This window comes from Ursus maritimus, unplaced genomic scaffold (assembly GCF_017311325.1).
Source record: "Ursus maritimus isolate PB19 unplaced genomic scaffold, ASM1731132v1 scaffold_30, whole genome shotgun sequence".
Taxonomy (NCBI): domain Eukaryota; kingdom Metazoa; phylum Chordata; class Mammalia; order Carnivora; family Ursidae; genus Ursus; species Ursus maritimus.
In genome coordinates, this window is record NW_024425564.1 from 10,040,703 (window position 1) to 10,066,365 (window position 25,663).

The window sequence follows — 25,663 nt, forward strand, 5'->3', positions numbered from 1 at the left end:
CAGAGTAGAACCCAATGCAGGGCTTGATCTCAGGACCCTGAGATCATGACCTCAGCCTAAATCAAGAGCCGGACACTTAACTGACTGAGCCATCTGGACACCCCTCAATAATCACTGTATTTTTATTTATTTATTTTTAAGATTTTTCTTTATTTCAGAGAGAGAGAGCACGGTGGGGAGGGGCAGAAGAAGAGGGGAGAGAGAAACTCAAGTAGACTCCATGCTGAGTGTGGAGCCTGATGAGGGTCTTGATCCCACAGCCCTGAGATTAGACCTGAGCTGAAACCAAGAGTCAGACACTCAACCAGCTGTGCCACCCAGCCACCCCCAATAATCACTTTAAATGTGAATGGTCTATATATACCAGTTAAAAGACAGAAATTTTCAGATTTGATAAGAAAGATCCTAAGAAAATTTAAGTAGGCATATTAATTTCAGACAAAACAGAATTTATAGCAAGGGAGATTATTAGAAATAAAAGGGTATTACCTAGTGATAAAGGAGTTAGTTCTCCAAAAAGGCATAATAATCCTAAACATGCATGTCCCTAACAACAGAGCAGTAAAATACAGAAGGCAAAAACTGTTAGAAGTGAAAGAAGAAAGAGACAAATACAAAATTGGTTAACTGTTCTCTATATGTTACATCTGTTCCTTGTTTCCTTTTATTCTCTTTTTTGCCTTCTCCCGGTTTGAGTATTTTATGTGATTCAATTTGCAGTGCAGACACCTTATAACACAGCATTCCCAGTTTTGCTTTCCCATCTCTTGTGAAAATGCTGTTATTCATTTCACTATCTACATGCTATAAATACATATATAAATAAATATAAATTACATTATATATTACATAAATAATGTAATACACAACTACATTATTTCTTTAAACAAATAATTATCTTTTAGATCGATTCAAAAGAAAATATTTTATATCTTCATTTATTCTTTTCTGATGCTCTTCATTTTTTAATATAGATCCATGTTTCTGAGCTATTTCATTTTCCTTCTGCAGAAAGAAGTTCTATTAAGTTTCTTTTGTGGGTAACGCTTTTGTTTTTACATCTAAGAAAACTTTGCATAGCCCAAGGCAAAAAAAATTGTTTTGTTCTAGAACTTTTATAATTTCAGGTTTTACATTTAAATATAGGATTCATTTAGAACTTAATTTTAAATACATTGTGTTAAAGATTATTTTTTACATATGGATATACATTGTTCTAGCATCATTTGTTGAAAAAACTCTTCTTTTCCAGTGAATTGTCTTTGAATGTTTGTTGAAAAAATCACATACTTGATTTTAAGACTTGTCATAAAGCTATAATAATCAAAACAGTGTGGTATAGCTTATAAAAAAATAGTCACTCAAACAGCATAGGGAGTTCAGAAATAGACTCACGCACATATGAACTCCTGTTTTTTTTCATGATCCACAAAAGAACAAACATAAAATGAACTCCATCAAATTGTAAAAGAACTGTTGAGAGAATAAAAAGACAAACCAGAGACAGGGGTAAATGTTTGCAAATCATATCTAATAAAGGAATTCTATCAAAACTCAATAACAATGAAACAAAAAGCAGAGGCCCAATTACAAAAAAAAACCCAAAAACGGAAAAACATGAACAGACATTTCACCAAAGAAGATACATAGATGGATGGCAAATACTCATGAAAAGACATTCCACATCATGAGTCATTAGGGACAAGTGAATTAAAGCACGACGGCTTATCACTACACACCAATTCAAACGACCAGCACTACGCAGGTTGGACATATCAAGTGTTGGCAAGAACGCAGAGGAACTGGAAATCTCTCACATTGCTCGTGAGGATGCAAAAGGGTACAATCACTTCAGCTAAGCACACACCTGCCGTATGATCGAGCCATTCCGTGCCAGGTATTTACTGGAGAGAAATGAAAACATATGTCCATACAGAGACTTGTACATAAATGCTCACAGTAGCTTTATTTGTAATAGCCCAACACTAGAAACAATAAATATGTTCATCAATAGATGGATGAATTCACCAACTGTCTTACATCCATAAAACAGAGTATACTTAGCACTAAAAAGAAATGAGCTAGTGATACACAGAATATGGATGAAATTCAAAATAAGTATGCTAAGTGGAATAAACTGTATATATACAGTGTTTGACTCCATTTATATAAAACTTCCAGAAAATGAAAACTATGTCATAGTGACAGGCGGATTAGTGGTGAGAGAAAAGCAGGAGGGAGGAATTACAAAAGAAGTAAGGAAACTTCTGGAGGGGGAGAATATATTAATTGCCTTGATTGTGGTGATGGTTTCACGAGTATACACATAATTAAAAATGTATCGAGTTGTACACTTCATGCCAAAGGTTGAACATGAGGTTTATCGTGTCATTTGCACCTCAAAAATCTGTTAAACTTTTTATCTAAATTTTCTCTTGAATTATATTCTGTAAATATTTGTAGTATTCCACTGCTTTGGTTTAAATATTGAGAACCCCATGTTTTAGAGAAATGGCTACTCACAGGAGCCATGTACTGAATCGTACTGAATCCTTCACTATAGCAAAACAGGAGGGAGCTCGCGCTGTGGAGGCGCTGTAGAACCGCCCGCCGTAATCCAGGGGATCTGATCGTCTTCAAATGTGAGCCACAGGAAGGGATTCTCTTTGCTGAGAAAAATGAGAGAAGATAGCATGGAATTATTCCAAAATATGAAGACTCACCAGAAAACCGTTTCCCTAGAGCAGGTCAGATTGTAACCTGAAATTACAAAAGGAACCTAAAAGCAGGTGAAGCAGTTCTAGTTATGGAAGGAGCACCGCAGGGAAGAGCATACGAGAGCTGGCGGCCCGGACGGCCAGGCAGCAGGAGGCTATGCTCTGCCAGTAAGCAAATGAAGACGGGTAAGCCGACATAACTCAGGGAAGGATTATGGAAACACAAGACATTTAGAACATCTTAGAAAAGAAGAGAAACCAAGCCAAAAAAAGAGAGAAATGGCCTTCCTCCTTCACTGTCTCATCCAATTATTTCCAGCTCAGCCTGAGACCTTCTCTTTGTGATTTGATCTACCACTGTTTTTTCTCTCTGGGGGTAGTCTGGATGCGGGGAAATGCTGTTTTGCGAATGAGGTGAACTTGAGGAGTCAGAGGAGGAATAAAGGCAGGAGGACATTCATGACTGCGGTGGGCCTAGCACTCTATGGAAGGGTTGACACGCAGGGTAGCGATGTTCAAGAAACAAGTCTTGAGTGTCCCTGCTGTCCTGGGGCGACAGAGGGTGCCCTTGACTGCATGGACTTTACGTTATAGTCGAAGATACTACTGTTACATGTCAGTACACACAGGAAAAGATGTTAGAAAGGAACAGCAAAGCTCCCATGATCGAGAATGAGGCAGAGGGGAGCTCCTGTACGCTGAGTGGGCTGGCAGACCAGGTCTCCTGCATCCCTGAATATCACAGTAACTCCCAGGATGCAGAGTGGCTCCATGTGTCTCCTTGTGTCTTTCAGAACCCCGTGTATAACTGGAATCCTAAAATCCAGGGCATCATCTTCAGTTCCATCTTCTATGGTGTACTCATCACACAAATTCCTGTCGGATACTTGTCTGAAAGATATTCCATCAAGAAAATGATCGGCGTTGCATTATTCCTCAGCTCTCTCCTTAGCCTGTTAATGCCAATGGCAGCTGGAGGTGGAGAAGCTTTCCTCCTGGCATGCCGAGTAGCCCAGGGAGCAGCCCAGGTACTAAGATAATGCAAAAACTGAACAGGGTTTAAATTCACAGAAAGTATCAGAGATCACATGACCCAATCCTTCTAATTTCAGGGGTCGGTATCCATAGCTCAGCACGTCATGTGGGTCAAGTGGGCTCCTCCCTTGGAACGAGGCCGACTCACCTCCCTGAGTCTATCAGGTAATGACGTAGGGCTTAAAACGGTTGAATCCTGCTGTCATGTCATTCTAGCATGTTTTTCCTAGATCTGTAAAAGATGTGTGTTTTGAAGTGTCCAGGGCTTTGGAAACCATCTGCTTCAGCCTCCTTGCTTTAAAGAAATGGAAACTGTCTAGAATGAAGAAAGGTCTTCTTTATCTCAAACAACAGGAAAAAAAAAAAGAGAAAAGTGAATATTTTATTCTTTTCTTCTCAGTGTTATGCTTTACATGTGTATTTCACTGCACATTTTTTATTGCTACCATGAGGCTACATTCTCTCTATTCTCAGATGCCTGTATTCCTTAAGGGTGTTTTTTGTACTCTCTGATTAGGAATTCTGCTGGGGTCCTTCATTGTTCTGCTTGTGACTGGATTCATCTGCCAATCCCTGGGCTGGCCCATGGTCTTCTATATTTTTGGTAAGTCTCTTTCTATAATATCCCAGTCATTATTCAGAGTTGAAAAAAAATTAAAAATAAAAACTGACTATAATGTAATAATTTATATAAAGCTAATGACATTTAAAATCATGAACCTTATTGAAGGAAAGAGAGAAGTCAATATTCCTTAATTTCACATTACTTGTTATTGTACGTAACGTCCGCAATTCTATAATGTAGGTACTAGAGATCCATACCCCTTATCTGAACCCCCTGGGGGAAAGGGATGACCCACTATTGTTCATGAAAAGGACCATACAGACTGAAGCAATGCTGGGAAGGACATACATAAGGGAAGACACCTCAATCCCACTCAACTCTCTCTTCCTTACCTTCTTCTCGGGCTGTTTGCCAAATCAGTCTAGAACGCAGTCGACCCAGAGGCCTGTTAATGTTCATTCAAGCCAGCCATCTGTGACCAGTGCAGGATACCGAAGGGCGAGGAGTGGGTCTAGAGGGACGAACGGAAGATATCCAATGAGCACTGAGCAAATGGCGAAGCCCTAATATGAAAACATGCCTTCCGGCCTCCAGATGCCATTGCTTTTCATCCCTAAATTAGTCTCCGGTAGTGAGTAACGATCAGTGTAGTGAGAGGACCCAAACGCTGCACCAGGAAAGGGCCTAAAAAACTGGGACTGTCTAGCCTGGTAAAAAGAAAACTTGAGAGAGCATGCATAGAAGAGAAATGCACACGTGCTCTGTATTACAAAAGTAAAACCAACCAGCAGAAATTACAGGGAGGTGAGGTTTGCCTCCATGAACGACAAGCTCGGTAATTAATGCTGCCCAACAGTGCTGATCAAAGGTTGGATGACCTCCAACGCTCATGGTGTATTCCTATTCTAACGTCACAAACATGCGTACGGCAACCTATGGCATTTGCAGCTCTCATGGGGGCCTCCGTGAAGCTCAGGACAGCAGCCTTCCCATGAACCACCTCCTATGGAGGCACCTGGAACCGGGGGAAGGGCTCAGAGGGTAGCGGGGTAGGGATCCAGGCGTCTGCCTCCACCAGTCTTTACCACGAGGCGTCTCGCCATGCCCACAGAGCCAAAATGGCTGGCCCCAGTTCGTGGCAGAGGCAAGACTAAAACCAAGAAGTTTCGTTCCATTTGAAGGTTATTCTCAATAAAATGAAAGAAATCCAAATCCACACCGCTTTAAAGAACAAAACAACGTCTGCCTTTGAGCAGCTCCTAATTGCTGGAGAAAAGTTCCCAAAGGAGCAAATAGGTTCACAAGCTCACATTTGTGCTTAAAACGACATCCATTCTGCTGTGTTTCCCTCCACAATTATCTCAAACTTCTCTAGTCTCCTCAAATCTCTAAAATGGCTCCCTTTCCCCCCTGCCTTCTCTCTCATGTCACCTCCCTTTCAACGGTGGAAATTATTGCTCAAACTGTCTGTACCCACTGCCCCAACCTCCCAGACTTCTCAACGTCTGACTCATGTCTGACCCATTCTGCCATTGAAACACCTTTTTTTTTTTTTTTTAAGATTTTATTTATTTATTTGTCAGAGAGAGAGTGAGCACAAGCAGGGGGAGCAGCAGGCAGAGGGAGAAGCAGGCTCCCCACTGAGCAGGGAGCCCAATGTGGGACTCAATCCCAGGACCCTGAGATCATGACCTGAGCCGAAGGCAGTCGCTTAACCAACTGAGCCACCCAGGTGTCCTGTCATCATCGATGAGATCACTTACGGCTTCTATCAGAGCTGCCCTGATTCTGCACTGAACCCATTCTGGGCCCCCTCCAGCCAGGCCCTCTGCATAGAGTTTGTGAGGTCGAGATTATACACTCTTCAGAGCCCATGGCCATCACTCCTAGTCATGACTCCCAGAACTGTTTGCTCAAAAACCACCAAGGCTTTTCAGACCTGGCAGGACTCTTCTGCACATCCACTGAATTTAGATTTGGCCAACGAGGGGCAGGCAAAACTGCTTGCAGAAGATGTAAGTGGAGCATGATGGGGAAGGCAAGAATTTCTACACATAACCGATCAAAATTTCTTGTGGGTGGGATAGGATCTGGGTAGGAACAGGAGGTCAAGCCTCAGACCACAGCGACCAGGGATTTGTGACCAGTGGCATCTAAGAATTCTAAGTTGAAATCTCATTCTTTTTTGGGTTTCTTTCAAAAATTTTCTTTGTCTTAGATTTTCTGTAGTTTGAATATGATATGCCTCAGTGTAAATTTTTTTGTATTTATCCTGTTGGTGTTCTCTTGAGCTTCCTGTGTCTGTGATTTGGTGTCTATCATTAATTTTGGAAGACGCTAATTATTCCTTCAGACAATTCTCCTGTTGTGTTCTCGTTCTTCTCCTTCTGATAGTGCCGTAATGAATATATTACACCTTTTGTAATTGTCCCACAATTCTTGGATACCTGTCGTTTTAATTCTTTTTCTCTCTTTGCAATTCAGTTTTGGAAATTTCTACAGACATTTCTTCAAGCTCAATGATTCCTTCCTTGGCCATGCCTAGTGTATTAATGACCCCATTAAAGGCATTCTTCATTTCTAGGTTAGTGTTTTTGATTTCTAGCATTTCCTCATGATTTTCTTATTAGAGTTTCTATCTGTGTACTTACATGAATCATACATTCTTGTATGTTGTCCACTTTTTCCATAAGAGCTCTCAGCATTATTAATCACAGTTGTTTTAAATTCTTGATTTGATAATTCCAGTGTCTCCAGCATTTCTGAATCAGTTCCAATGCTTGCTGTCTTCAAACTACATTTTTTTTTGTCTTTTAGTATGCCTTGTGATTTGTTGTTGTTGTTGGAAGCTCAACGAGATGTGCTAGATTAGAGGAAGGGAAGCAGTCTTTCCGTGTGAGGTTTTGTGTTTATCTGGCTTGGCTAGGGGTTGGGCATTGCTCAGTTTGCTATAGCTCTACGTTTCAGAGGCTGTAATTTCCTCTCTGTTTTTATGTATTCATAGACTTCTTAAGGTTTGGAACATACAGTTTCCTCATCTGCATTTACATACAGGGAAACTACTGACGTGGTGGTAAGGTGTGGGGGGGAAGACAGTGTTCTACAGTCAGACGATTAGTTTCGGTCTTTTGGTGAGCCTGAGCCTCTGGGCTTCACCTTCAGAAGTCCTTCCCAGTGTTCCCCCCATTATGTAAGACAGGGAGGCCAGAGGGGGTTGCAGTTGGGTATTTCCCTTCCCTTAAGCTGATTAGATTCCGGTAGAAGTTTCCCTTGACAGTAGGCTTTGTTAAGAATAGGATGCTCTAGAGATCATTCAAAACAGCTACTTTTCCTTTCCCCTGCTGAAAGGATGTAGGGATTTTTCTCTGATCTTCACTGTGAGAACCTGGTTAGGTCTCCTGGAGGTAAAACTCACTCACAAAAGTATGAGGGTCCATCCAGGACTCCCCCAACCCAGACTTTTTACCTCTCAAACCTGTCCACACAGCCTACTGCAATTAATCAATTGCCAGGTTTTCCCACCCTGGTACTGGTTCCCATGCCCTTTTCTGTTTCTGGGTTCTGTTCCAGGAAGTTGTAATTCTCTGTATCCACCTGTCTCTCCGATTTTGGGTACAGGAATTTGCTCTATGACCTCAATTCTCTAATGGATCAAAGAAGAGTTGTTGATTTTTACTTTGTTCAACATGTTTCTTGTCATGAGGATGGGAGGGAGGACTCTCAAGTTCCTTACATGCTGGGTCAGAAACCAGAAGTCATTTTGAAGTTACATTTTTGTCAATATAGGATGAGAAGACATATTTTATTTAAGTTTCTTAACAAACCCATAACTTCATTTACAACTTTTAAACATTCGTGTGAGTTTCCATGTATAGTCTTGCCGCAGGCCTCACCAATAGCCAAACCTCCCTTAAAGCAAGTGGAAGCTCTTCAGTCCACCTGTGCTTGACCTGTGCTCTCAATCAATCCATCACAAGTGGGGCCTTTGCCTGGCTCCCTGCTCTGGGCTTTGTGCTTCTGGCCATTCCGTCTCAGTCTTTTGCAGACTCAGCCTCTTCCACTTGCCATTAACTCTTGTCTTTCTTCAAAGCTCTGCCCCAGGCTGTTTCCTCAGTTCCTCGAGGACTGTACTCCTGCCCTGAAAATACAATTCATGCTAAGTGTCAGCTACCACTGATTAGCCATGTGTCCCTGGGCAAGGATGCAGACCTTTCTGAACATCATTTTGAAAAAGAGCTAATAGCCCCATATGAGTTTCTGAGTTGACTAAAATAATATATTGAAATGTACATGTATTTATTAGATATTCACTCCTCTCCACTTACATTTCACCTTGGGATTGGGTTCTCAGATCACAGAATGACACGGAAATAGTATATGGTCGAAACATCCTTTTAACGTTGTTTAAAGAGCGCTGTAGAACTCTAAGATCTTACAGTGGCTCCAGGTTTCCACATGGTCTCATCCCATCACCTCTCGTCCTCGAGCTTTCCCACCCTCCCCTTGCTTCCTCTCCAGTCGCAATGGCCTCATGGCCTAGGCCTTCGGCATTCCCTGCTCCCTCTGCCTGGAGTGTCCTTGCGCCACATCCACGTCCCAGCCTTCACTGAGTATGGCACTCCTCACCTCCTCCCCCTGTAACTGCCCTCTATAGCTCTCGTCACTGACATTTGATAGCTTTTACTTATTTACTTTTCATCGTCTCTTTCTCATCCGCTAGAAAGTGAACTCTATGAAGACAGAAATTTTTGTGTTTTATTTATTGCTGCATTCCCCGTACCTAGAATAGTGAATGGGATACAACTAGCATTTAATCAATATTTGTCTGATGAATGCATGCATTTCTGGAAGACTGACTGATGAGTACTACATACTCCCTGTCCTAACGGACGATTCCTCACAGAGGACGTGTGTAATCCCTCAGGCCTGGGCTGAATCTTAGGAGCATGGCCAAGACCTAGCTCTCAAAGCTTGGTGATTGTCAAGCCCTGTGAGGGCTCACGGTGGGACACACTGGGAATTTGTAGAGATGAGGGCCTAAGAGCAGGGAGTCCCGCTATGATAACTGGAGGGATACAGAGGCCCAATCAGGAGAGGCCAGAGGGCTTACTGCCCTTTCTGCAAAATTCATTCTGTAGGCAGACACAGCTGCGGATACAGAGGACTATCAAACATGTAAACCTTGTTGCAAAGTTTTAAAGAAGAAAGAGGAGGTCCAGGTTCTCTGACCGATAATGACAAATGCGAATTTGGGAAAGAGACTTACTACAGACAGAAGAAATTTCGATTCTAACGTGTCCTGCTTTGATAGGTGCTTGTGGCTGTGCCCTAAGTCTTCTCTGGTTCGTTCTGTTCTATGATGACCCCAAGGACCACCCCTGTATAAGCATCAGTGAGAAGGAATACATCTTGTCCTCCCTCAACCAGCAGGTAGAACACAGATGCTGCACTGTGGTATCTCCCAGATTCTGTGCCAAATGAAACTGTTCCCGCTCGTCCTCCTGTGCTAACAGTTGATGGTTTTTCCCCAGGTCAGCTCAAGGACACAGCCTCTGCCAATCAAAGCTATGATTAAGTCTCTTCCAGTGTGGGCCATTGCTTTCGGTTCTTTTGCTTTTCACTGGACAAATAACATCATGCTTTTGTACACTCCGACGTTTATCAACTCCAAGCTTCATGTGAATATAAAAGAGGTAAGTCTACCTGTGTTCTCCTTTTAACTTTATGAAGGACTGTGCTCATTTCTTTGTTTCTTATGACTCCAATCCTAGCTCTTGCTCACCCCTACACTATTTAGCTGACATTCTGTACCTGGAGACTCAATGTTTCCAATTCTTATGCTAACGTTTCCCAGAACAAAAGGTGTAGGCACAGTATCTGGCACTCTCACAACAGAACACACTCACTCACGTTCCCACGGGTCCCCTACCTCCCATTCACTGCATGATCACCCTAATTAGTATAACTTAAGGCTCAACACCATCGTTCCCTACAGAGACCGGGATCCTACCCTGCCACACTGCCCAGCTCACACCCAACCTATCTCTTGGGATAGGGCAATGAGTCCTGGGTTGAGAACCCATGACTTGGGTCTTGCTTTGAAAGGATGGGCACTCGCATTGCTTGTCTGACTTGGGAGAATCACTGTTCCCTGAACCTTATGTTCAAGGCCATAATACCAGGAAAGACTCCTATAGAAACCGAATGCCGAAAGTGCCATTCATCAACCAACTTCCAGTATCCCAGCCTCGGGGCCAAGTGCTCTCTGATTCAGTGTTATCCTCCATGAGACCATGGACGGGTTGAAAGGATTACGAGCAGCGGTTCAGAATAAGCACCATACGATTGTCTGTAATTGCTGTCATTACTAGGTCTACTGTCTTGCCCAGGGCCCGCATTCCCCATTCCCGACACTGGTCTTCTGATCTCGATTCTCTAGTACTTTCAGGTCCCGTGACACTAAGAAGAGAAAACTAGACTGACTCTGACAACTCTTCCTGACCCCAAAACTTTTCTCCCCTTTCTTTTGGGAGGTGTGGCCCCAAGCGGGAACTCTGGGGTTGCACGTTGGTGGTTGCTGGCATGGCAGCACAAATTTTAGGTACTGAGTTTTAGCACAGGCATGACTCTACCGATCACACTCACCCTCACGCTAACATTTACTTCCCAGAACGGGCTGCTGTCGGCCCTCCCCTACCTGCTTGCCTGGAGCTTTGGTATCCTATCAGGTCACCTGACAGACTTCTTCCTGTCCAGGAATCTTCTCCGCTTAGTTACCATCCGGCACCTCTTCAACACGCTAGGTAAGGAACAGCCGGGTCGCTCAAGCACCTGCGGCCCTCCGCCCCCGTGTCCGGGACGCCCCTAACGGTGTCGTGTGCGTCACTCCCCAGGGCTGCTCCTGCCCGCCTTCTTCAGCGTGTGTCTCCTCTACCTGAGCTTCAGCTTTCCCAGCACTGCCGTCTTCCTGATCCTTGCCAGCTCAACGGGAACCTTCTGCATGGCCGGAGTTCTCATAAATGGCTTGGATATTGCTCCCAGGTAGGGTTTAGAAATCTCTTTCTTGTAGCCAAGCCCTCCAGGGTGTTTTAAGATTCCGACTCTTTTGTTGGAGTTCGTGGCCAGCAGGCCAAAATGCTTCCAGAAGCAACATCAACACAGTTCATTCATGTGATGTAAGTAATCATTATGTACCTAAGGATACATTAATGTTTGAACTCACCGGGCTACACTATATGAAACATATGTCATAGATTCAGAGCACAGATTCTGAGGTCAGAAGGTTCCGTTTTAATAACAGCACGACCCCTCTCCTCAAACAAACGACTTACCTGCTCTGGGCCTGTTTCACACCTATAGAATGGGAGTGATGAGAGAATGCTTACCTCATAGAAATAAGTTAATTTAGGCCAAGTACACAGAATAGTGCCTGGCCCACAGCAAACACTGTATACAGGTTTCCTGCTCCCCATTGCCATTATAATTGAATGCAGGTTTATATGTTATGAATCCTCATGACAACCCACCAGTTAGCAATACTTCTTTTATAACGAAGGAAACTGAGCGTCAGATACTTGTCAGCCTAAGATCTCACCACTGGTTTGGGATCTTACCTGGGATTTTAATCCAGATCTGTCTGGCAAGCTCTTTAGCTTTCTGTGATGCCTTTCTTCAAGCTACACTAAGTGTGACTGATGGAAGCCGCCCTGTCATTTGCACAGCTCTGGGGGACACTGTTTACACTGTGCTGTATAGGGCTAGTAGTCCCTGGAGAACATGGATCTAGCAGGAACAGAAGTCTCTGAAGTTTAGCAAAGCAGCGGCCATGGGTAGAGAGGCAAAATCAGTGAAGCATAATCCGCTTGTCTTGATTCTTACAAAGAATCTTGTCCGTTATATCTACACGAGGTGAGTGCCAGAGTAATGAGGACGTGTGTCCACGTGTTTTATTCAGTTCCAAGACCCTCCTTAGAAATGCCCACAGGTGTTCTGATTACTTGGAATCATATAAAAACAGATAAGGATTATTTGATATAGAAAAGCACAATGTCAACTGAGGCATATGCATTCTGAAATCAAGAATGTATGGAGGACATTAGGAGAAGGAAGGGAAAAATGAAGGGGGGAAAATCAGAGGGGGAGATGAACCATGAGAGACTATGGACTCAGGGAAACAAACTGAGGGTGTCAGAGGGGAGGAGGGTGATGGGATGGGTTAGCCCTGTGAAGGGTATGAAGGAAGGCACGTGTTGCAAGGAGCACTGGGTGTTATACGCAAACAGTGAATCATGGAACACTACATCAAAAACTACTGATGTATGGTGACTAACATGACGTAGTAAAAAAATAAAATAAAATATAAAAAAAATAAAACATAGGTTTTCAAAAAAAAATAATTACTTTAATTCACTAGAATATATAATATTCTAAATTTCTATGCACCTAACATTTTACAACTGTAAAGCAAAATTTGAGAAAACTGTTCAATTTCCACATAGGATTCGGCAGCTGTGGATGACTGACATTCCCACTGGGAAAAATCTGAAAAGGTCAAATAAAATGCCAAAAGTAGGGGTGCCTGGCTGGCTCAGTCAGTGGAGCATGTGACTCTTGATCTCGGGATTGTTCGAGACCAAGGTTTGAACCCCACGTTGGGTCTAGAGATTATTTAAAAATTAAAAAGATAAAATAAAATAAAATACCCAAAGTATTCACTAAAAGGCATCAGAGAGCAGCCGAGGCCTATAAAACCAAAGACACAAGAGGATAGCACCTCTTAGCTGAGCTGACAATTCCGCCACTTTTTCCTTGGGGTCATTTGGCAAAAGGCTGGTAATCCAGGTTTGGCCCTGGGACAAGCCTGCTGTTCTGCATAGAGAAATTAGTCAAGCATTTGAGTTGCACAGGGCTGGAGTGACAACACTGAAAATTAAGGGAACTTAAACATAAAGTCAGTTTCTTTCTTTGAGATATTTGTTGATTCTGAAGTTCAATGGGGCAAATGGCAAAAAAACAAAACAAAAAAAAAACACAACAAAAAACAAAAACAAAACAAAACAAAAAAAAACCCAAACCCAAATCTAAGCAAAACCATGAGGAGCAGGGCAGAATTTCCCGTGCTATCTATACTAAGGAGACAAGTATCTACCAAGGCCTGGAGGGACCTGGCTGGGTATACTGAGCTCTCCATTGACCAACATGGAGGGCAATACCTAAGTAACCTATACTACAGGTTTGGGTCTTAGCAAAATTGAAACCCAGCCTCATCTCAGTTCATTTGTTAATTAGATTAAAGTGATCCATTCCTTCCTCACCAAATCTATTTACGAGAGAAAAGGCTGAATCTTTTCTTGCAAAACATAACATATGCTTCGAGGCCCTGTACCTCTTATTCAAAATGTCCTGCATTTAATAAAAATTACTAGGCATAACAAAGGATAGGGCCATAAGATCAATAACCACAAAATGCATGAGAAATAGTCTTACAACTTATACAGATATTAAAGTTAGTAGGCAAGAAGAACTGTGAAATATCTATGATTACTATATCCAAGAAACCAGGGGAAAAACTGAAGAAATTAGAAGAAAAGATAAAGAATTTGACCAGTATTGGAATCTATAAAAACAATCAAATGGAAGTTCTAGAACTGAAAAAATAAAATGTCTGAAATCAAGATCTTAATAAATAGGTTTAATGACAAATTAGCCAAAAGAGAAGACAGTATTGGTAAAATAGGAAGACATATCACAAGAAACATCTGAATTGAAATATAGAGGGGAAAAAAAGATAAAAGAGCATAACAGAAATGTGGAATGAAGTAAAAAGGCTAACAAATTCATACTTGAGAGGAAAAAGAGAGATAAAATGTGACATAAGCAATATTTTAAGAGAAAACAGCCCCAAATAATCCAAAAGTAACTAGACGGTAAACCACACATGCACAAAGCTCTGTGAATTTCAAACAGGATGAAATGCAAATTATAATATATATATATGTGTATGTGTGTATATATATGTGTAAATATATATATATATAGAGAGAGAGAGAGAGAATGCCTAACACCAGAAACGAAGAAATCTTAAAAGGGACTAGAGCAAAAAGGCATGTCACTCACAAGCAGCAATACTCCTGACAGAAGACTTTTCAATAGAAACCATGAACACCAGAAGTTAATGATATGAGCTCTATAATGTGCTAATAAATAAATAAATATCAACCTAGAATTTTATGCCTAGTGAAAATATTTTCGAAAATCAAAGCAAAATAAAAATGTTTTCAGACAAACAGAGAAACTGTCCCCAGTGGATCTTCACTAAAAGAGATACTAAAAGAAATCCCTACTGAAATCTGTTAAAAGGACTGAGGAGCAATTAGGGAGAGTAAGTATATGTATAATTACAGAGACTACTGATATGTAAAAACAACAGAGAGTAACTTGTGAGTTTGAAATGCATATTGAAACAAACTGCATTAAGGAATTAAAATACAGGATGAAATAATGCAAAGAGCAGGAGGGAGATAAACAGAAATGTTAAAAAATTAAAATCTTAAAAATGTTCTAAGCTCTGGCACAGAGAAAATAGTAAAAGTATAATTCACAAAAAACTTAAGTAAAAAGTACATTATAGTATCTTCAATGCTTGAAAAGAACAGTAAAATAATGTCATAGAAGGAAAAATAAAATGGATGAATCTAGAAGAAAAAGTGGAATATAAAAGAGGAGGTCAAAAAGAAAACAGAGAACAGATAAAGATAATCACAAGTATATCCATAATTATATTAACTTAATATAGATGAAATACTCCAAGTAAGTATCAAGATTGTCAAAGTCAAAAATAAAGGAAATGCAGTCCTATGTTGCAAATAAAAGATACACGTTAAACATGAAACTACAGCAAGGATGAAATTAAAGAATCCAAAGAAGTATTCCAAGCAAATATTAACCAAGAGAAACCTGAAATAACTATGTGAGTATCAGAAAAAAATGGAACGCTACTAGAAATAAAGGGTGTTCGTTCATAGTGGTGAAGAGAAACATGTCAGAATTACATCTCTGTTTGAACCAACAATACAGCTTTAATTTATATTCATTATGAGTTGAGAGAACTCAAAGAACTAGACAAATTTACAATGAAGGAAGACGTTTTCATAACCTCTTTCAATAGCTTGTACAAACACAGAGGTAGACAAAATCAGTAAGGATATGGATGACTAGAACGACAACAAAAATTAACAGAGCTGACCTGGCTGACATACGTAGAGCACCACACTGTACCCAACAAGGAGAGGATTTAAGTTATTTTCAGTTGCCTATGGGACAGTTATTGAAATTGGTGATATTCTGGGTCATAAAACAGGCTGCAATTGATCTAAAATGCTTGAAATCATTCAGAATATATTCTTTGATTACAGTGAATTAAGGTTGCCATCAAAAGCAAAAGATATATAACCCCCTTTGCTTTGAGAGTAATGTTTAAGTTGAAGAAATCACCATTGGAATTAGAAAATGCTTTAACTAAATCATAATGAAGTAGAACATTTCAAAACATGTAGGATGATTTTAAAATCATGCCCAGAGAGAAATGTATAGCTTTAAACATATATATTGAAGAACAGTTAAGTCTTAAAATCAATAATCATGTTTCTTATCTCAAGTAGCTAGATAAACAGCAAATTAACCCCTCCCCCAAATTATGAAGATTAGGACAAAAAATTATATGTAAAATCAATAGTATCAGAAGTTGGGTCTTTGGAAATTAATAAAAGTAATAAAATAATGAAGACTGAGTACGAAAAATTATTAATATCAGTAATGACAAAGCATGCATTATGGTCAGTTTAGAACATAGAGAAGAAATAACAGAGTAACTGCCAGAACAACTTCCTGCCAGTAAATCTGACAATTTAGATGAAACCAAAAAGTCCCTAAACACATACACACACACACAGTCATAAAATATAATTTTTAATATTTTTATGGGGAGAGGGGTTCATGAAGGCAAATGTGACAAAGCCTCACAAAAGGCATATGTAGCCCTATTCCCACAAAAACCCTAGGGGACCTACTGCTAAAATGAACAGGGGAACTATAACTTCTGGGGACAATCGGTGGTTTCTGTCCCAATCTGCACCTATCGTTGCTAATAACCATAAACGTTCTTCTTTACGCATTAGAACTACTCTCCAGCTCCCCCTAAAAAAACAAATCAAATTTCCACCCTGTGACCTCATACAGCTCAACATGCAGGGACTGTTGGTCCGTATGTGATGCCTCTCTGATGTAGGGACATCGAAACTAATAGACAAACTATACACAACCTCCCATATTCAACAGGTGAGGGCAGAATAGGAATGAAATAGACCTTGGGAAATAAAATGAACAGAACAAAACAGAAAACCCTCATTCTCATAAAAGGAAAGAAAAGCTAACACAGAACCTTTAGTGGTGAAATCTTTTGAACAGGAAAGGCAAAGACTCTCCCCCTGAAGAGAACTAATTTCTGCTCTCCAAAAGGCACGTTGTTCCCTGTGGCTGGTGGATTTGACCCCTCCTCTAGCCATCATTCTCCGGGGCTTGCCTGCTTTTGTAGTTCACTTTCTGCTGAGCTGGGTTTGGGCACCTGGGACTGGCCAAGCATAGCTGCTTGGAAACTAAGCTTCTGGCTTCCTCATCCATGTACTGGGAGCAATCACCGGGGCCAGTCGCTCTGGGACCGTGGGAAGAGACCAGGTGAACAGAGCCCTTCGCTTTTGTATTAACCCTAAACCAGTCCTTATCGCCAATAAACATCACCTTCTGAATTTCTCAACTGTGTTCATAGATTTCCTAATCCTGCTGGCTTTCCCTCCACTACGTTCTCACTTTCACAGTCTCTAAATCGTTTTTACTGTTAAAGCCAACCTTTCTGACTTTGTACTGCAACCAGAAAGTTACTCTTATTCACATAAGTTTTTTGACATTTTAATGGAATTTGAGAAGGAGGGATGAAAAATTCAGGAAATCAACAGTTATTGCTCTTAAACCCCATTTTGTTAGGTTGTCTTTTCCTGCAGCATTTGTAGGACTTGACTTGTGTTCTGTTGTTCTTTTTTGTATAGTTATTACGGATTTCTTAAAGGCGTTACAGCTGTAATTGGGATGATAGGAGGACTAATTTCTTCTACTCTGTGTGGAGTAATCCTTAATCAGGTAAGAAGCCTCCAGACACGGGTGATTAGTTTTATAATATTCCTTATACAGAGTAGAAAGAAATATATATACAAACAATTGTAGATGTGACATCAGCAGGAGGTGAGTAATGAGATATTCGCTCACATTAAACTTAGATCAGACATCCCTCCAAATCTACAGATAATGTAATTTCTTTCTCATTGGATGTCAAGTAGTTGTGCTGGGCACATTTTAGTCATTGGTTTTGGAAACACAAATGGACCTCTATGATTTTTAACGCGTGCGTGGCTTGATCCAAATAGGAATTTGGCTGGGTGAATGGTAATATAAGTAACAAGATACAGTTTTGTTAGAAAAGGAATGAAAAATCAAGAGCAAATAGAATTAGAGATCAAAAGAAACCCTTCTCTAAAGAGCAACTTGTGTTTTGACAAGTGTTGTGGACAAGGTTACTTGAAATCCTTCTCTTCAGAACATTAAAATGCCCTATCAAATTTAAACAATCATTTTCGATGCATACCTGGTCTTGAAAAAGATGTAAGAGAAAATTTCGGAGATGAAAAACAAAGGAAGAATTCGATCCCAGAGAGGTCAATGCCCGCTGAAGCCGTGGGCTGCTTTGGTGCAGTGACCCTTGCTGGGTGATCTGTAGCTTTGGCTGTGATGAACAAACCAAGAATAAGAGATAGTATCCCCAAAACCACCCACAGAAAAAACAAAAAAAAAAGTCAGATTGGAAACACTGGCATAGATCTGTAATCACAAAGGACTACACCCTCACACCATAGTACCATGTAGCTTACATGCAAACTTGCTTTATTTGAAGGAAAAGCTACGAGCTGAGAAGTAGCCGTGTATAGACAATTCCTACACATGCTCTTTATCCCATGACTTGGGCCAAGGAGAGATGGTTTGCAATCCCATGGCCAAATTTCCCAAAGAGAGCCCACCATCATCATGTTCTATGTACTTACGGTGTCAGAAAGGCAGGAAAAATCACCATAGCCATGGAATCTCCCTGGACAGACAAGTGGCTAGAAAAGCAGGATTCCAGGAGACCAGGCTGATTTCTCCGCCTGAACAGAGAGCCCACTCAGCCTGTCCCTCCATTTGTTTCAAATGCCGTAAGCCAAGCATTGAATTTCGGGAGGCCCACAGATGCCTAGTAGAAGGAAGTAAAATTTTTCTGGAGAAACTCACCCTAAATTCATACTCTAGGATTTTCTTTTAGATTAAGGTTTAGTGAGAACAATTTTACAATCAATCAAAAATCACCAAAAGTGTGAGGAAATAAGGTGTCATGTGAGAGAAGAATGAAAAAACCTTGGAACTGGACCCTCAGAGACACTGGAAATCTATGCAATGTTTAAAGAAGCAGATTACAGAGCGGATTGAAAATATAAATAAGAAGGATGAGATCTGACAAACAGCTAAAGCTAGCCTCTGGTAATTAAAAATATAAAAATGAAATAAAAAATTTCAGGTGAAATACAGCTAACAAGAGAATTAGTGAAGTTTCTGATTCCACACAACCAAAGATAACCAGGCACACGAAGGAGACACGGCAAAATGGGGGAAACCAGCAGGACAGACAGCACACGAGAGCGGCAAGAGAAAGGGACCCCAAGACAGGTCAGACTGGTACCACCAGCTCGCGTAACCGCCCTGGGAAGGAGAAACGAAGCTCAGCTCGAAAGTTGCTGTAGGATGCCCAAACCATAGGAAGTTACAGAGGATGTGTGAGGAAAAAAAAAGACTAAACTAAAGTTTTAAAACGGAAAACTGTACAAACAAAATTAGAAACTCAGTGGGTGAATTTGACAGACACGGCAGCGCTGCTAAGAACTCCAAATCCCAGCAGCAAAACTACAGAGGTCTTTGCTTCTCAGCTGACAGACCCATCTCAAGCCAGGCGACGGGTCAGCTGGGAGAGCCGGTCCTCGAAGCACTCCCAGCGGCCGGGGCAGAGCAGAGGGGAGCAGTGAAGAGGCAGGGGCTCTCCACCCTTCTGCTCCGAGTCATGGTCCAGAGCAATCGCGGCTAACCTTGACTTCGAGGGGGCTGTGCAGTGCGGTCCTATGGTGTGCTAGGAAGGAGGACCAAAAATGTCACATCAGTTCACTCCTCCGGTCACCAATCAGTTCCCTCTCCCTGGTGTGGGTGGAACAATTTCACTTCCTACGTAAGGGAGGCGACACAAACCCCAAGTCCCATCCAGTTATGGCATCGAGTTCAAAGTGCAGACTGTGTCCTGTCGTCCCTGCGGGTACGCACAGGAGCATATCCGGGTACCGCACTCCGTCATGCTGCATACTGCGGGAGCGCCGTCCTCCATTAACCATCGTAAATACTTCCTTCCAGAAAAGGAGGAGTGGGAGACAAACAGTAGCTACTGGTTTCCAGTAATGTCGGCACTGTGCTAGGCGGACATTGTGAGAGCTACCCCTCCAGGTGCGCCTGAGTGTTCTCTGATCAGGTCCCGAAGTGACTGAATGTAGGGACTGGTGGGGGGTGCGGTGGGGGATGATTTGGGAGGGGTCTGCCTTGATTAGCGTGCTCTGTGTGAAGTAAGGTGAGTGAATCAAATATCTGGTGACAAGAAGAGTGGACTAGGAGCTCTAACTAGTGCAGCTAATTATTAGTTGATTATTGCAACATAATTTTCTCTGGTTCTTCTCTTGGCTTTTCCCACTTGCATGAAGTTAAATGTATTCATGCAACTTATTCTGGCCAATGACATATGAGAGGAAGTTGTGTGTGTTCATTCTGAAGAGAAGCGTTAAGAAGCAGGAGGCCATTCCCTCCCTGACACAGCAACTGGCAACAGTCAAAATGGCGGCTGCATCTCTACCACCCAGGATCTGGGGTTGAGGAGATGGAGTGCCTCGCTCCTACCTAACCTGCTGTGTACCCTAGTATAACCACAAACCCAAATCCCTGCCATTAAGAGATACAAAGATAGATGTACTGAAAGATTTTAATACACGGCTTGTAGTAATTGTTGCAGGAGAAAAACATCTGTAAAATATGAAAGAGTTGAGCAACACAACTAACATCCTTGGCCGAACTGACATATATGGAATCCTCATTCCTTTCAAGGTGTCGTGGAACATTGCAAACACTGACTACATACTGGGCCATTAAGTAAATTCTAGCAATTGTAATAGGGCTGTAATTACACAAAATGTGCCCTCCAATCACAATTAAATTATGATAGAAATCAAAGACAGAACAGATAAGCAGAAAAATCCACACATATTTTGAAAATAAGAAATAACATTTTAGATCATCGGTTGCCTATATTGGCAAGCTCAGTGATGTGGCTCATTTCTTCCACTGAGGATAGATGGTAAATTAGATTTCAAAGGATCAATATTCTATAGAAAACCAAAGTGCAGTAACATCACTACTAATACCAATAGGATTTCTAAAAAGATCACGTATATTTACAAACTGAACAACATAATAGTAAATAATTATTAGGTTTAAAAGAACATAAAAAAGTGAATTCAGTAACACTTAAAACTGATTAACAGGGAAATTGTTACATGTGGAAATACACTGGACATTTAGGGTAATTTATAACTTGACCTAATTTATAAAAGAAAACACAAGAAAGCCAACCAAAAATAAATATGCTAATAAGCATTCAACTCCCATTCCCAGAGTTTGGGAAAAACAACAGAGCAACCCCAAAGAAAAAGAGGGATTAAAACAATAAGGGTAAAATAAATAAGTTCTGCAGTTAATAGAACAGTAGAGAAGACACACAAAACTTAAAATTGGTAATCTGAAAAGATTACTCAGGTAGACAATCTCTCTGGAGCAGGATATAAGAGACAAGATTCAAATGTTGGAAATACGAAGGGAGAAAGGAGAAATTTTTTTTTGGAGACGCTGTAGATTAAAAGCTAAAAACATTAAGAACAACTCTGTGCTAAAAATCTGGGAAAACCGGATGAACAAATATATTCATATTCCTAAAAATATATACAATGTGTATTCAAACCTCAACTCTGCTACTTATAAGCAGTGCGACCTGGAAACATTTCTTATACTCTAAGTCCTGGTGTCTCCAGCTATAAATGGCCAAAATGACAGAGAAACCTCATGGGGTTTAGGGGCTTACCAAATCAGATCATGCAAGCAAGTATCAGACTCTCATGTATTCAACCCATAAAAGTTATTAGTATCATTGTTTGCATACCCTTTTAAATGCTCCCTATCCTATTGTGCAGCATTCTGAAAATGTTAGCAAACACAATTAGTCAAGAAAAGTAAGTTACAGGTATATACAATATAAATGCACAAGAACAAAGTAACATTATGCACAGAGAACAGACTGTCCTGGGGGGGATCAAAGTTAGATATTATATTGTATGAATATCTAAAGCACAGTACCAACCAATATTACAAAGTACCTATGGGGGAAAAACACTGAAAACTGTGCAAACTCCATAAGAAGAAAACTACACACCTTTTAAAGCAGCATCAGTGAAACTATATGAAGAGGGAGGCACCCCAAGTTTTTATGTTGGACTTCAGGTCCAAATCACAATGAAATCTATTAACTTAAAATTATTGAAAACTTTATTATTTATCATTAAATTTCTGGGCACATCTTGGTCCTTTTCTTGACTTTCTGTCAAGCTTGGCATGTTTTAATTAGAGAAATTGCTAACATTAAATATATTAAATGTCTTGTCTGAAGGAAACATTGTTTTATTTTTTCAATGTCTACTCTTAATTATATTTTATTATTCTAATTTTAATTTTCTTTTTGAGAGAAAGGGAGAGCAAGTAGGAGTGGAGAGGGGCAGAGGGAGAGGGAGAGAGAGAATCTTAAGCAGGCTCCACACCCAGCATGGAGCCATTCGTGGGGCTTGATTTCACAACCCTGAGATGGAGACCTGAGCAGAAATCAAGAGTTAGATGCTTAACTGACTGAGCCACCCAGGCGCCTCTACTCTTAATTATATTTTAAATAAAACAGATGAGGATTTGGTCAAGTTCCAAAAAAATACATTCTGTATGATAAAGTTTCATTTCAAACCAGAGGAGATGGATTTAAAAAAAAAAAAAACAGTGGGCAGCCCACTTATAGAAAAATACAATTATACTGTTCTCACATCTGACCCCAAAATTAATTCTAGATGATTAAAAATGTAAGTGAAGAAAGGAAACAATAAGGATGCTAAAGTAAAATAGGACTTAATAATTATATAAACTTTGGGTTGGATATCCTTCAAAAGCATGGCATCAGACACCTAAACCCAATCTCGATGCATTATACATTTAACTACATAAAATGTAATTTCGGTTGATAAAAAAGGTAAAAAGCAAAATGGTAAAACAAATCTCAAACATAATTAAAATTCAATGTCATCTTTGAATATAGATGCAAAAATGAAATAAATCACCAGTGCATAGAATCCACCAGCATTATTAAAATATATGCCTAAGGCATTTTCTATGAAAGTAAAAGTGGCTCAATATTACAAAATCTATTAATGAAACTGATCATATTGTTAGGCTTAAAAAGAAAATGTGTTATAAATAAAAAAGGTATTTCATAAATTTTATTCAAAAACATTGGCGGGTATGTAATGAACTACCAATATACTCAGATTTATAGCAGCAAAAAGTGAAAAACAACTTAAATATGAAGAAATAGGGATGTTTTATAAATTTTATAAATCTAAACTCTGGATTACTAATCAGTCAGTAAAGGTTATGATACAGTCAAATATTTCTTCATATGCTAACATGTTTCTATTTCTAAATAAAAAACCACATGCATTCTTGGCTTAAGCAGTATGTACATCATAATGTTATTTTTATATGAAAATTTATATGTACATAGACATAAATCAAAAAGTAGAAACATAAGGGGCGCCTGGGTGGCTCAGTCGGTTAAGCGTCTGACTCTTGATTTCAGCTCAGCTCATGACGTCAGGGTCCTGGAATCGAGCCCCACGTCGGGCTCTGAGCTCAGTGAGGAGTCGGCTTGTCCCTCTCCCTCTGCTCCTCCCCCCACTCGATTGTCTCTCTGAAATAAATAAATCTTTTTTAAAAAATAGATAAATAGTAATTATCTTTGTAGAGTGAAATTAAAAGTTTTTTGCTCCTTATGAGTGTGTTTTTCTACGTCTATTAAGTGACTTGTGTTGAACCTATACTAATTTTAATATTATATTGGAAGTGTTGCAAAGTACCTCAAGCCCACTAATTTATAATCACTTTGCACTGTAATCCCTCAGGATCCAGAATCCGCCTGGTTTAAAATTTTCTTTCTGATGGGACTCATTAATGTGATATGCCTACTTTTCTGCCTCATATTTGGAAAAGCAGAAATTCAGGACTGGGCCACAGACAGACAAGAACACACGCGCCTCTGAAGGTAAGCAGTGATCAGCTTGAGGTCAGATTTTGAAACTGGGGGTGCAGGGAGGGTGGGGTTGAGGGTGACCCCTGAGCAGACTGTTGCTGCTAAGATAAGGAGGAGTTCGGGTTTGGGGGAAGAAGGGGAGCACATCACGTCTAAAACTCTCTGGTGTCTTGATGGACAGTCAGCCCAGGGGAGGTGCTGCTCCGGGATTCTGGGGAGAGAGTGGGGCCAGGACATAGAAATTTGGGAGCCTGGGCCTCTCTGACAGTAAGGGCGAAGAAGACAAGGGGATGCTTTCGAGGGGATGGGCAGGGCCCTCGACGGAGCAGAAAGTACAGCTGAAGCGTGAGCTATCTCAGAAGAGAGTGAGAAAGGTGGGCCCCAGCACCCACCTCAGATGCTACCAGGGGTCAAACCGCATAAGGTCTGCGAATTTACCCATGCATTTGACCCTGATTAGAGTGAATGATGGAGACAAAAGCGTCCTTTGAAGGTCAAAAGAGAATACGGTATTGTGCCTTTCTTCTTGAAACTCTGTCAGTGTAAATAAAGAGTAGACCTGTCTCTTTATAGGATTATTTCAGCTAATACATAAATAAGAATCGGTATTTGTAGAATATTCTCAGTTTGCAAACTCCAGTGAATGAAAGGATCTAGGTTTTATGCGTCAGCAGCTGCTAACATCACAGAGAGATTCAGACACATTGTGTACATCCTGAGGAGAGAACACACGACCACCAAGGTCTTGCCACAACCAACTGGGTACAGTCAAGCCTGTAGAGACAGCTACTGTTTTGTAAAAAATACAGAAACTACAGAACTCACAATGCGGTGAATCCTAAGGACAAGGGGGCACCTGGGTGGCCCAGTTGGTTAAGCATCTGCGTTCGGCTCGAGAAGTGATCTCAAATGCTTTGTGTGTGTGCTTGTTCCAGATTCTCTAGAATAGAGTTTCACCTTTAAATTCTACCTTTCTGAGTCATTTCACTTAATATGTGTTTCTTACAAATATTTCACCCACTCAGAGCTGCCTCCTTTGCAGAGAGGAGCTTAAACCAGCAGCATTTGTTTTATCTATTTATCTACAAATAGACTGCATTTTCTGAGATTTGATTTCCTATCCCCTTAAAGCAATGACCCCCTGTCTTCGTGGTCCTCCCACGCCTGCCCCCTGGCCTGCCGCTAGTAGCTCAGGTTTGCGGTATATTTTAAATGCTGGTTGTGCTTCCACGCTCTGATTAAATCTTCTTTGAAAACGCGTCCATTTTTCACTAGCATGCAATATTTTGCTGCTTTCTTTTCCCTTCCAAAATATCTTACGCACTGGACTTTTCTAGTCACTTTTCTCCTGCTGGGACCGAGTCGGCCTGAGCTGGTAATTCCCCACACACCCCACGGGTGGAACTTCCCGTCTCCTGTGTACTCACCCTCTGCATGTTCCATCAGGCTGGAGCCAGAGGGCTGGGAGCTTGAAGCCCGCATTGCGCACCCCAGCCTGGGTGACAGCCGGAGCGGGGACCCCAGCACAGGGAGCGGGGTCTCTGCGGAGGCGTCTCCCTTGGCCCCGCTCTGCTTGCCTGTGCTGAGAAGAGAATGGAAGGTTTCTTGGACAACCTGCATCTTCAGGGCTGTGGGAGGAAGGGCAGCGCGCAGGCATCCTGCAGCGTCCACAGTGTTTCCCGCGCACAGAGCGACACTTTGTTGCAAACTTGGTCAATTTCAACCTTGCATCTTGAGTGAAGAAGCGGGGCGGGGGGGGGGGGGGGGGGGGGGGGGGGGGGGGGG

At 41.1% G+C, this 25,663-nt stretch overlaps 1 protein-coding gene across 1 annotated transcript in view; it reads left to right on the forward strand.

The window, feature by feature from the left end:
• SLC17A1 (solute carrier family 17 member 1) overlaps positions 1–25,663 on the forward strand; it is a 39,441-nt gene that overhangs the window by 8,655 nt on the left and 5,123 nt on the right. The window contains exons 3-11 of the mRNA XM_040644636.1: positions 3,512–3,745; positions 3,830–3,917; positions 4,270–4,356; positions 9,629–9,747; positions 9,849–10,010; positions 10,988–11,120; positions 11,211–11,358; positions 17,418–17,508; positions 23,751–23,890. Coding sequence (XP_040500570.1) covers positions 3,512–3,745; positions 3,830–3,917; positions 4,270–4,356; positions 9,629–9,747; positions 9,849–10,010; positions 10,988–11,120; positions 11,211–11,358; positions 17,418–17,508; positions 23,751–23,888 — 1,200 coding nt within the window. The 3' untranslated portion in view covers positions 23,889–23,890. The remainder of the gene's footprint in view (positions 1–3,511; positions 3,746–3,829; positions 3,918–4,269; positions 4,357–9,628; positions 9,748–9,848; positions 10,011–10,987; positions 11,121–11,210; positions 11,359–17,417; positions 17,509–23,750; positions 23,891–25,663) is intronic.